This window comes from Ranitomeya imitator, chromosome 5, assembly GCF_032444005.1.
Source record: "Ranitomeya imitator isolate aRanImi1 chromosome 5, aRanImi1.pri, whole genome shotgun sequence".
Taxonomy (NCBI): domain Eukaryota; kingdom Metazoa; phylum Chordata; class Amphibia; order Anura; family Dendrobatidae; genus Ranitomeya; species Ranitomeya imitator.
Genome location: NC_091286.1, coordinates 74,377,560 through 74,391,344, shown reverse-complemented (window position 1 = coordinate 74,391,344; position 13,785 = coordinate 74,377,560). Strand labels below are relative to the sequence as shown.

Below are 13,785 nucleotides of genomic sequence, written 5' to 3'. Positions count from 1 at the left end.
CTTGCACACTGCCATCAGACAAGTCCACCATTAGAAGCTGGAGTCATCATCACAGCATGCACAAGTTTATAGCATTAATTTTGCTGACATCAGACCCTTTTTTTTTGGCACGTTAGTAATGACATTAATAAATTGATTAAAGGGAAGCTGTCACCAGGTTTTGGCCACCTAATCGGAGAGCAGCATGATGTAAGGCCAGAGACCCTGGTTCAAGCTCTGTGTCAATTACTAGGCTGTTTACTGTAGTTTTGATAATATTAATGTTTATCAGCAGGAGATTATCACTAGAGGACTAGTAAACCTGCTGCCATGTAGTCTAGCCACACCTCCAACACTGATTGGAAGCTTTCTGCCCATGCAGAATGTACACAGAAAGCTGCCAATCAGTGAAGTGGGCGGGGTTATACAGAGCTCAACATTGAAAGAACTGGTAAATCTGCAGCAGATAAAATATTGATTGTATAAAAACTGCAGCAAATATTTGAATAATTGACACATGACTGGAATCGGGTCTCTGTCCCTACATCAGGCTGCTCTCAGATGGTGTAGCAAAAATCAAATGCCACAGTCCCTTTAAAGAGATTGAGACTAGTGGCTCCACCCAGATGATTACATTAGTTTGAGATCCTTTAATACAGTGTGTACAGAATGATCAGTATTCATTAACAGCCAGCATAACTAACACTATGTAACTATAAGGGAAGCTATTAAAGAGACCTATAACATGCTGGTGGAAGATAATAGTCCAAAATCCAGAAGACAGTTTCCCTTTAACTTAGAAAATGATGATTGGATATGTTCATGGAGTGAATATCTATTATAAAAGGGCATGCTGGGAGCTGTAGTTGTTCAATTCTTCTAAACATTAGAAAGGGCTGCTGAACAACCCTGATCACTGAAGCTAAATTATAAGAATGGTACAAAGAATGCGGACTTCATTATGACAGTGTTAATTTTTCATTATTTTACAGGCCGAAACAACAGGCAAAGATGGCGGAATACTGCAAGCAAATTTTTGGGGATGGACTTTTGACAGAACCATTGGAGAAATATCCAGTAAGATAATTTTATTTTTAATGTTCTACTGTTTCTCAACCAGTGCTTGGTCTTAAAGGGGTTGTCCGATGTTAAATGGAAAGTCTGCAGTCAGTCTGTGGGACTGCGGACTTGTGAATCCCCCCCAGAGCACGCACCGTGCGCTCCAAGGTTTAGCCAATCTCTGCCCTGGGAATGGAAATCTAAGAAGCATCATTGTCAGAAGCTCGCTGTCCTCTCCAACAGCTGCAGGCACCTTTCCTTGCAATCAGAAAAAATGTAAAACCTGTCCATTTATAATGACCACGGACCAGATTAAGATCCCCAATTCACATCCGGACTACAAGATCCCAGGTACTTTCAGCTGCGTCACTTCTAATGTGGTGTGCCTAATTATTTGTACTAAATGTCCATCTGGGGGTCTGTATGTGTGGGAGACAGGGCAGAAACTGAGAACAAGGATGAATTCTCACCGCCACACAATAAGAGAAAAAAGAATGGATCTACCTGTGGCAATACATTTTTGTCTCCCAAATGATAACATTAGGGACATGAAATTACTTGTGTTAAAAGGTAGCTTCAAATCTCAGAGAGAGAGAAGAATCTGGGAATATAAACTGATGACGACCTTTGACAGTCTTAATGCAGGAATGAATGTGTCGCACGGATTTATGTCTTTTTACATCAACTAAGGAACTTGCCCCTCAGACCATGTGGGGTCATCACAACAGAGACCCTAATCACAGGACAATAAAACAATCCTTATCTAAGAGCTGGCCCAATATTTATGGACATAACTGTTTATCACTCATGGTAATTCTGCTTCATGTCATCTGTCTTATCCATGGGTTTGTTTGTTTTTTCTGTGCTATGTTGTGCATAAATATGTGATTCTTCAGAATTTCTTTTAGTCTGTGCCTGATGAAGAGACCTGTGTAGTCTCGAAAGCTTGCAATTTGTTACCATCTTTTCGGTTAGCCATTAAAAGGTATCAACGACTGAGGACTCTCAATTCTAAATATTTTTCTGGGAACGGAGGTCAGGTATGCAATATACATACTCCCGGGCACAACCCTTCTAGTGGGCTCAGCCTCACCTAGACCATTGTACTGATTGCAAACTTTTTTTTAGACCAGACAACCCCTTTAAAGACTACCAGTCATTTTTTCTCCAGCTTTTAGTGGTTTCTTCTTCCAATTTGTGCCTTTTTTAGAAATCTACCTTATATGTGTTTACCTTTTTATTTTTTTTTTTATTTTTTTATGTGCGCCATTGTGGACATGGTTTTTATTTTTCAGACGATTGAGGTTGATTTAGCAATTGTGATTTTTTTTTTTTAAAAGTTGCAGTGTTTTTGAACAAATATAAAAAAGGTAAAGAGCAGTTTTGATTTTGCACAAAATTCTTGAACTTTGTGCTCAATTCTGATAAAAATGCATAAAAAGAAAAGTGACTTAAAAATGCAAATGATGAATCAGGCCCATAGAGTGTTTATTGTGCCCCCATTTAAATTAAATGCTAGCTACTTTTTCATTACATTTTCTCTGTCACGTCAGTACTTACGGTAAATGGAATCTGTCACCAGGTGTTTGCTATGTAATCTGAGAGCAGTGTGATATAGGGGAAAATACCCTAATTCCAGTGTATCTTACTGATCTCTTTCTGTAGTTTTAACAAAAACACTTTTAACTGCTGCAGATCTAGCAGAGCTCTGAATGCTGAGCTCTGTATAACCCCGCCCACATCACTGATTGACAGTTTTCTGTGTATACTGTGCATAGACAGAAAGCTGCCAATCAGTGGGGGGGGGGGGGGGTTAAATAGAGCAGGAGGACTAACTGACACAAGATAGTGTCCTCTAATGATAATCTCCTGCTGATAAAACACTGATTTTAATTAAACTGCAAGTAGCTGGATCACAGGATTCAGGCAAGCATATTGTGACAGTTCTTTTCAAAGTCTATCTCTAATCAGATTTCAGAATACAAGCTGCAAATGTGATTAATCAGATTTAAGTGACTTGATGGAGCTGGTGTATGTACTTTGAAAATCCATGTTAGAATACCTGTATAATCTTTTTTTTTTTACATTTTTCTTGACTGATATTGAAATGTTAATTTTGCTACCAAGAATAATACTGCCATTCTGGATTAAAAGGAAGTACAACAGCCTCATTGGGTCTAATTTAGTAATTATTTGCAGTTTGTAAAATCTGATGACAGATTCACTTTAAAGAGTTTGTATAATAGTATTTAGAAAATAATTTATTAATTCATTAGCAATAAGCAGAGGGGTTCTCCTGCACAAACGGAGAACCCAACACTTTGGTGCATTACACAATCAGCTGATTGCTTTCAATGGGAACAGTATAATATTTAATTTGTGCCATGGCAGCGCTATAGGGAAATATACGACTAGAATTGAACCTGAATCCACTTATTGAATTAGTGCATATCTTACTGTATTGTCTGTATACTTTAGTAACATTAATTTTTATATAAAATTTGCTATATTATTGTTTTATACTGTCATTTAAATGTCCTTGTCAGACCTCCGCAGCATGGTTCCATTGGGAGACATTCCCTGAAAATAATATATTTTATGCTAGCATGACTTAACCATGATATATAGAGATATACACTGTGCCGTTCCATCACTTCAACATATATGTCAATATCTATACGATTTTGCTGAGTTTTGCATAGCATGGCTTATCTTTAGTCTTGAAAATTCCTTGGAGAAGGGAATGGCACTAAGATATCAATTGCAGCTTTATATTCCTCGCGCTCATTACATGGATCGCTCACACATGCGGTATGCAAAAAGCCACTGAGATGCGGTGCTCAGCTAATAAGGTAATACCAATCTTCATAAACAAAAGTTGAAAAAGTAGCGGCACTCACCAGTCTGCTCAAAATTATGTCTTTAATGTGTCTTCAATCCATGGTACAGATTATGCGGACACAATGCAGGTAGTTACGAGGGTGGGATATTGTGAAGAGAAAGTTGAGAGACGCAAGACCCAACACTCTGGATGAGCTTAAGGCCGCTATTGAAGCATCCTGGGCCTCCATAACATCTCAGCAGTGTCACAGGCTGATTGCCTCCATGCCACGCCGCATTGAAGCAGTCATTTCTGCCAAAGGATTCCCGACCAAGTATTGAGTGCATAACTGAACATTATTATTTGTTGGTTTTTTTGTTTGTTATTAAAAAAACACTTTTATTTGATTGGATGGGTGAAATATGCTAATTTATTGAGACAGGTTTTTTGGGTTATCAGGAGTTGTATGCCAAAATCATCAGTATTAAAACAATAAAAGACCTGACAAATTTCAGTTGGTGGATAATGAATCTATAATATATGAAAGTTTAATTGTAATCATTACATTATGGTAAATAATGAAATTTAACACTATATGATAATTTTTTGAGAAGGACCTGTACACACACACACAGTGAAAGCATGACGCCTTAAAGGTATATTGCCCCCCATACAGTACGAGTCCCCCTACATAATACATTTCCCTAGAATCAGTGTGATACTCCCATAGTATATTCCCCCACAGTATTATGCCCCCACATTCCACCTGACAAAGTATGATAGCCACACTGTTCTCAAATAGTATCATGCCTAAACAGTCACCCTTACAGTATGATGCACCCACTGTCCCACCAAATACAGTACGATGACCCCGCAGTACAGTCAGCCACAGCTTTGCCAAGTACAGTTTAATTACCCCACACAGAGAATGATGCCCATAGTGGCCCTTCTCTCACAGTTTGATGCCCCACAGTACATTCCCCACAATCTGATGCCCACCACAGAGGTCCCCCACAGCCACCCTACATAGAATTATGCTCACAAGGTTCCACCCTCACAGTGTGATGCTCCTCACAGTCACACTCATATATAATAATGGCTCCACAGACCCCCTTGTAGTATAATGCCACTACAGTCCACAACACAGCATGATGCCTCCACACAAGCATCACACTCCACAGTCACAACCCTCCTTGCTGTTACTGGACTGGTCTCTGATACCAGTGTAGGTAGTGCAAGAAAACCTGCCAAGACTTTCAGATCATTCTTGGGTCTCATGTCCTTAAATGGAATGGTGAAGGATCTGTCTGCTCCTTTCCCGACCTTTCTATTCAACTGTGTGTGTTTTAAGAGCACAGATGCCATTAAATTCGAGACTTACACCCAACATCCCAGGACATTTGGACAGCTCCCAAAATTCAGGACTGTCCCGCTAAATCTGAAGTGGTAGGTGACATAGTCTATAAGATTACAAATATTATTGTGTCAAAAAGACTAAAGTATTACCGGTATATATGAGACCTTTAGCATAAATAGAAAAAAGCAGGGCCTCATAACCTTAGAAACAAGAAAAAAGATAGACCCCTAAAAACAGCTTTTATTTATATATTAAAAGGATAAAGGACTTGTACATATTAAACAAAGAGAACTCTCAGGGTATTTCAGGATCATCTCAGGGTTAGTTAACTTAGTCGTCCCTTTTTTCTCACCCTACCTGGCAGCAGAGGTTGGCACCTTAGGATTTAGCAAAATGCCCCCCCCCCACTAAACGTCAGTATCCCTAATCGCCCTAGTACATACTGTACCCTATCAATTAGACACAGACAGTTAAAAAATGAAAAAACGTACACACATATATCAGAATAAGATGCCAAATGACATAGTCAAGACAGGTAATATACAAATATATATATAAAGCTGTCACCGTATCAATGTATCAGCTTCAGAACATACTAACCCCTTAACGACCGCCGATACTCCTTGTAATGGTGGTCGTTAAGGGGCCTTATTCCTCTTCACCGATGGCAACTGAAGCAAGTATTGATCAGCTGGTGCCTGCGCTCGAAAAAAATAATTATATGAAAAAACAACAGCGTGGGTTCTCCGTATTGTTGATAACCTGCTAGACAAAACTGACCTCTGGGGGCTGCCACCCTCAGCTGTCAGATTAGCAAGGCTGGCTATCAAATATAGAGGGGTCCCTACACAGTTTTTTTAAATGATTAAAATAAATAGTTTAAAAGAACGACGTGGGGTCCCCCCCATTTTTGACAACAGGACAAGCTGAAGCAGACCGCTGGGGGCTGGTATTCTCAGTCTGGTAAGGGGCCATGACACATGACAGCATGGGAACTGCGGCTATCTGACCGGCGGGGATGATTTTACCGCCGATCAGAAGCAGTGTTGGCCACGTTGTCATGCACATGACAGCATGGCAAACACTGGATGTCCAAGCTCCCCATTCAAGTGAATGGGGCCCAGGTATGGGTACTGTTCTGATACCAGAACCCAAACATTTTTAATTGTTCGGCCGAACCCTCCAGACCTGAACATCCAGGGGTCCGCCCATCTCTAGTTCCAGAGTTATTACATCATAAAGTGACGAAAGATTGGCTTGGTCGGGAAGGTGAAATTTGGCTCGGTCACCTTGAGTAACTACTGTAATTAGGGCAGGCTATATACTACATATGGAGCTGCCATCTTACAAATGTCTTAGGTTCAGAGCATAAAGAGAAATTATTTCTCCTGGATGCCTCACTCCCTGTGGTCCAGTCTGAAGGGGGCACAAATACAATAAACTTGGGCAGCTATTTACACATTCTTATATGCTAGTACTTCTCAGCATAACTGTGTATATATCAGAATCAGGATTCTAGTCTGTCTAGTCTAGACAAATGCAACTGGTTCTCCATGAATGGAATAGTACAGATGGAAAATTGACACTTCTCATTAGCAGTCCCCCTGCGCTTCCCCTGCGCTGTTCTTGCTTTATCAGGGGACAGGTGGGAGAACCAAATCTCTTTCCAAGTGGCCACAAAAAGCGCTGTACGATTGTTGTCCTGGTATCCCCTGGGCGCTGGTCCAGAAGGATTTAGATGTTATTTTTCTTAGTATATTCTGACCCTGATACATTGATACGGTGACCACCACTCCATATTTGGTATATTACCTGTCTTGACTATGTCATTTGGATTCTTATTCTGATATATGTGTATTTTTTTACTCTTTACTGCCTGTGTCTATTTGAACTTGGATAGGGTATGTACTAGGGTGATCAGGGATACCGACGTTGAGTGGGGGCACCAATTCACAAAATACTAGGGTGCCAACCTTTGCTGCCTGGTAGGGTGAGGAGAAAGGGACAACTAGGGGCTTGATAGGTCTGTTTGTTTCACTGTCTGGCATAAGTTAACTAACCCTGAGAAGATCCGGAAATACCCGGAGAGTTCTTTGTTTGTGTTTAATATTTATGAGTCCTTTATGCTTTTAATATATAAATAAAAGTTATTTCTTAGGGGTCTATCTTTTGCTGATTTCCTAGTATAATTTATTTAGCATCACACAGATTTTACTAGCTAACATGGTTCAAGCTATATTTTTATTTCTGCTGTACATCAGCACAAATGTCAGCACCGATGCGATGGAAGAGAACTGGAAAGAGATTTGTCTGTATCCCCATCTATTGGCCATACATGCCACTACAGTTTTTGTTTTTAACTCCCTCTAACTTCATGTTTTACACATTTTTCTTCCTTTTAATGATAAGGTCTTAACATTATTACTTATTCTTTCCCATAGCTTGAACAAGGTGTCCCTCTTCCCAGCCCTATGGAACTAAAGTATAAAATTCTTGTGAAAAATAAAAAGAAATCTCATAAGTCGGCTGATGGAAGCGCTAAGAAGAAGCTGTCCGAACAAGCGTCCAATGCGTGCAGCGACTCTTCCAGTGTGTTTGAGCCATCTTCACCTGGCGCAGGTAACCTGGGGGTTAGCGTGGGGGTGCAAATGTCACTTTAGGCTCTGCTGGTCAGAGGTAAATATATTGAGAGAGCAAGTGCGCCTTTCATTAGACACCTTGTGCTCTCAACATATACTGCAGGCCGCCATTTTACAAACACATTGCCAACGAGTTGGCTTCAGATTAATGAACCTGGGCTGGAAAACGCTTTACATGAGGAGCACAAGGTGTGCCTTACGTCGGAGCTTTTGTATTCTTACTACACCTTAAAAATGTACATGATACAAGTGAGACTAACTCGTAGATGCCAAACATTGACTGGCTAACCTCCACTAATAAATGCGAGTTTCATTTCACTCATCACACACTTTATATAAGAACGTTATGCTCCTTTTGTCTGGTACCCCCTGACGAAGCTGCTCCTCCCAGTGATACACCTTGAGACTAATCCCATCAATCTTTTCAAGCCCTGATCTTTTAGCCGTGTAGCTGGCTCTCTTTAGACTGTTCCCTATTTTATTCAAACACATCTCAGCTGCGGACATTCTGAGATTTCTATCTGCCTGGTTATTTCTTTAAGGAACTATATAAATTTTCAGTCTCTTTTTAGGGGTTTAGGCCATGTTCACACCATCCTTTTTTTCATGCCCCCCCCTTTGTCACCCCCATAGGTAGGGACAATAAAAAAATTAAGAATTTTTTTTTTTCCACTAAGGTTAGAATAGGGTTAGGGGTAGGGTTAGGGTTAGGGGTAGGGTTAGGGTATTTTCAGCCATTTTAACCCTAAAAAACTTCCTAGAAAACACACAGACTCTGCATAGAAAACTGCATAAAAAAAGCATCAAAAAACGCATCAAAAAAGCACCAAAAAAAGGACCTGCGTTTTCTGCCAAGAGCTGCGGTTTTTAGTCCTGAAAAAAGAGGGAAATCAGGAACGTGTGAACATAGCCTTATGCATTGGTTAGTACTCTTCATATATTTTTGTGTTTCACTACTTTTTGTGGTTTATTATGCAATTTGTACCATGTCTCATGGATCATTCTCCCTCATTTTGGATGGGTGACCATAGACGATATGTCTGTATGGTGTGATTGTATGGTAGATTTTTATAGTGTTGTTTATATGTTGATTTATATGCTTCTACATTTATATATATTTTCACTGGATGTACATTGTAATCATGCGTGAATTTTGTATGTGTGTAGCATGGTGTTCTACTCACACGTGGATCACTCGAGAACGGTCTAAGGCCTCGTTCAGACATTAGTTTTTTCACATGCAGTACATGAACAATATGACCTGACTTTCATCACTGTACTCAATCAGATTCTCATCAGTGTTTGCTTAGTGACAGATTTCACTCACTCTCTCATCAGTGTTTCATCAATAATTTTCTTGTAAGCATAAAAAAATACATTAGTAAATATATTTCTAAAGATACTATTAACATGACATTTATTATTCCAACTAAATGGTGGCCCGATTCGAACACATTGGGTATTCTAGAATATGCATGTCCACGTAGTATATTGCCCAGCCACGTAGTATATTGCCCAGCCACGTAGTATATTGCCCAGCCACGTAGTATATTGCCCAGTCACGTAGTATATTGCCCAGTCACGTAGTATATTGCCCAGTCACGTAGTATATTGCCCAGTCACGTAGTATATTGCCCAGTCACGTAGTATGCTCCATGCAGTTATGGCCCCATAGATGCCCCATATAATGCTCCATGCAGTTATGGCTCCATAGATGCCCCATATAATGCTCCATGCAGTTATGGCCCCATAGATGCCCCGTATAAGGCTCCATGCAGTTATGGCCCCATAGATGCCCCGTATAATGCTCCATGCAGTTATGGCCCCATAGATGCTCCATATAATGCTCCATGCAGTTATGTCCCCATAGATGCCCCATATAATGCTCCATGCAGTTATGGCCCCATAGATGCTCCATATAATGCTCCATGCAGTTATGGCCCCATAGATGCCCCATATAATGCTCCATGCAGTTATGGCCCCATAGATGTCCCATATAATGCTCCATGCAGTTATGGCCCCATAGATGTCCCATATAATGCTCCATGCAGTTCTTTATGGCTCCATAGACGCTCCGTACAGCATTCTGCCACATGTAATGCTGCTGCTGCTGCAATAAAAAAAATCACATACTCACCTCTCGTCGCTGCTCCTCAGCGTCCCGTATCTCCGCACTGACTGTTTAGGCAGAGGGCGGCGCGCACACTAATACGTCATCGCGCCCTCTGACTTGCACAGTCACTGCAAGAGGACGGGAAGACGGAGCGGTGCACGGCGGATGGAACGCGGACAGGTGAATGTGTAATTCTCACCTGCTCCTGGCGCTCCTGACGCTGTCCCTGCCTGTCCCATGGTACCGCAGCTTCTTCGTGCCTGCGCGAGAAGGACCTGCCATGATGTCACTGTCACATGACCGTGACATCATGGCAGGTCCTTCTCGCACAGGGCCTGTGATGACGTCGCGGTCACATGACCGTGACGTCATGGCAGGTCATTCTCGCGCAGGCACACAGGACCTGTGATGACGTCGCGGTCACATGACCGTGACGTCATGGCAGGTCATTCTCGCGCAGGCACACACAGGACCTTGATGACGTCGCGGTCACATGACCGTGACGTCATGGCAGGTCATTCTCGCGCAGGACCTGTGATGACGTCGCGGTCACATGACCGTGACGTCATGGCAGGTCCTTCTCCCATACCACCGGAACCTGACGCTTGCATGGAGCGTAGCGAGGAGCGGGAAAGGCGGCGGAAGGTGAGTATATAATGATTTTTAATTTTTTTTTATTATTTTTAACATTAGATGTTTTTACTATTGATAGTAAAAAATTGGTCACACAGGGTTAATAGCAGCACTAACGGAGTGCTTTACCCGCGGCATAACGCGGTCCGTTACCGTCGGCATTAACCCTGTCTGAGCGGTGATCGGGAGGGGAATATGCGTGTGCAGGGCTGTGACTGCGGGGAGTAAGGAGCGGCCATTTTCTCCCAGACTGTGCCCTTTTGCTGATTGGTCGTGGCAATGCTTCGTGGGCGTATTGCCAAGACCAATCAGCGACTTGAATTCCATGACAGACAGAGGCCGCGACCAATGAATATCCGTGACAGAAGGACAGACAGAAGACAGACAGACAGAAGTGACCCTTAGACAATTATATAGTAGATATTTAAATATTTACTTAGAAAATTGTTGACGTGTTCAAAATATTTCGACTTGAAAATGTATTCGTTCTCCTTGAACTTTTCCACATTTCTTCATGTTACACCTACAAACTTAAATGTTTTTTATTGAGATTTTAAAAGATATATCAACACAACGTAGCAAATATTTGTGAAGTGTAAAGGAAATGATGCATGATTTTTATAAATGTGAAAATTGTGATGAGCGTTTGTATTCAGACCCCTATAGTCTGATACAACTAAATAAAATCCCGAGTGCAAAACGGATGTCTGAATGAGGCCGTACTGAATGTTAGAGGTGTAACTTTTTTCTAACGCAATTTGTAGGATAGGGGATAACTTATTGATCACTGGAACCTTCACTGATCCGGAGAACAAGACTTAGCCGAACCTCATTTGAATGTGGTAGAAGTCAAGCATGCGGTCGTCCCCTCCATTCATTGTCTATAGGACTGCTGAAGATGGCCAATTCTACCTCTTGGATCTTACCGGAAGTCAAATAGAGAATAAATAGAGCAGAAGTAGAGCATTCTCACCTTCCCCGGCATTCAAACTTTTTCCGGATCAGTGGAAGTACTTACGGTTAGGCGCCCGCCACTCTCGGCATGCCACTCCTGGAATGCCAGTGACGCGAGTGGCGGGCACCTAACTGTAAGTATGTGATTTGCATACATTCGATGCATGACCTCTTCAATCCTAGTGTGTTAAGGGGGGCCGGATCCAGTCTAGTCGCAATGTGGCCAGAAGAATACAAATCGCATACTTGTGGACACATGGCCACCTGCTCCCAGTGCCGAAGAATCCTTCTAGTGTGCCATGCGTGCAATGTGAGGAATTACATAGAGTGACTGCAGACTTGTAGCTTAAGACCGGACAACCCCTTAAAGACAACTTTCAATAATGGTAAAACCCATTTGAAGGATATTATACATAAACAAAGTGTTATTCGGAAAAAATAAATCTTATTTCAGGGTTTGCTGCTCTACTAGGTACAATGAACAGTAGGCGCTGGTAGTTATCGGTAGCCAACAACTAATATTCTGGACTACTTATGTCTTTTTAACATTTGCCATTTCTGAGCTGAACCTTCTACAGCTGCAGATAGCAATGACATGTAAATGCTGTAAAATGCTCATGAAATGCTATAAAGTCCCATCCACACTGCTCAGATTTTAGGGCTTCTTGGTTTCACGTGTTGGCTTTAAAACTGAAGGATTGTATACTTTTCAAGAGGCGTATATTTTTACAAAAGGCGTCTTGCTCTTTCTACTCTGTTACATAGGCATTTGGTTTGGGTTTATAATGGATGTCATATCTTTGGCACAACAGATACCAGCAATGTACATAAAGTGTTTTGCCTCAGGGCTGATTCACACGACTGTATTTTGGGTCCGAGTGCTATCCAAGAAAAAAACGGACAGCACTCCGACCAATGTTATTCAATGGGGCAGTGCAGATGAGCGATTTTGTTTTCCCTGACCGAATCTGCTTCTGAAAATAACCGCAGCAAGCACTGATTTCATCAGATGAGACTCACCCATTCGTGTCTATGGGTCGCAAAAAAATCGCATTCCGTACAGAGCCACAATATTACATCCGATTCTTACAGATACATCGCAATTCTATAACATAGGAAGCGGTAAGTGGTCTTACAAATGAGTCATAGCTGCTGCTGTAAAAAACGGATTGCACACGGATGACAAGTGAGAACAGTATCGTCCCACTGTTCTGGAGGAAGCTCTGAACATTTTTTATACACTCATGTGAGCTTGGCCTTATAATGGGTCTGTGTGGCTGCATCATAGTTTCTGTTACATCTAGAAAACCCACTGACGGAGGCTTCTCTGATAGTGATGTTATTTTCTTTCTTTCTTTCTTTCTTTCCCTGTTTTTGTTCTTTCCCCTTTTTCTTTCCTTATTTCCATTTTTCTTTTACTTTCTTTCTTTCATTCTTTCTTTCTTTCTTTCTTTCTTTTTCTTTCTTTCTTTCCCTTCTCTTTATTCCCATTTTCTCTTTCTTTTTCTTTCTTTCTTTCTTTCTTTCTTTCTTTCTTTCTTTCTTTCTTTCTTTCTTTCTTTCTTTCTTTCTTTCTTTCTCTGTTTCTTTCTTTCTTTCTCTCTTTCTTTCTGTTTCTTTCTTTCTTTTTCTTTCTTTCCCGTTTCCTTCTTTATTTCCATTTTCTCTTTCTTTCTTTCCTTCCCTTTTCTTCCTTTATTTACTTTTTCTTTCTTTCATTCCGTTTTTTCTTTCTTTCTTTCTTTCTTTCTTTCTTTCTTTCTTTCTTTCTTTCTTTCTTTCTTTCTTTCTTTCTTTCTTTCTTTCTTTCTTTCTCTGTTTCTTTCTTTCTCTCTTTCTTTCTGTTTCTTTCTTTCTTTTTCTTTCTTTCTTTCCCGTTTCCTTCTTTATTTCCATTTTCTCTTTCTTTCTTTCCTTCCCTTTTCTTCCTTTATTTACTTTTTCTTTCTTTCATTCCGTTTTTTCTTTCTTTCTTTCTTTCTTGCTTTCTTTCTTGCTTTCTTTCTTGCTTTCTTTCTTTCTTTTCTTCATTCCTTCCACACAAGTATGCTGTATATACTTATTATTACAAATGAACCCATTGTGACATTTTTATAAACCCTACCATACAGTATGGTAATTCCTCCACTATACAGTACCACTATGATAGCACAGACCCTGCATAATGAGGCCTGTTGTCACTGTTAATGCACACAAGAGCATCACAGTAATATATTTATTATTCACCATC

The 13,785-nt window shown here is 40.8% G+C and overlaps 1 protein-coding gene across 1 annotated transcript in view; it reads left to right on the top strand.

The window, feature by feature from the left end:
- Positions 1-13,785, top strand: part of PLCB1 (phospholipase C beta 1) — an 865,647-nt gene that overhangs the window by 629,801 nt on the left and 222,061 nt on the right. Inside the window, exons 13-14 of the mRNA XM_069768815.1 lie at positions 972-1,056; positions 7,658-7,835. Of these exons, the coding sequence (XP_069624916.1) occupies positions 972-1,056; positions 7,658-7,835 (263 nt within the window). The remainder of the gene's footprint in view (positions 1-971; positions 1,057-7,657; positions 7,836-13,785) is intronic.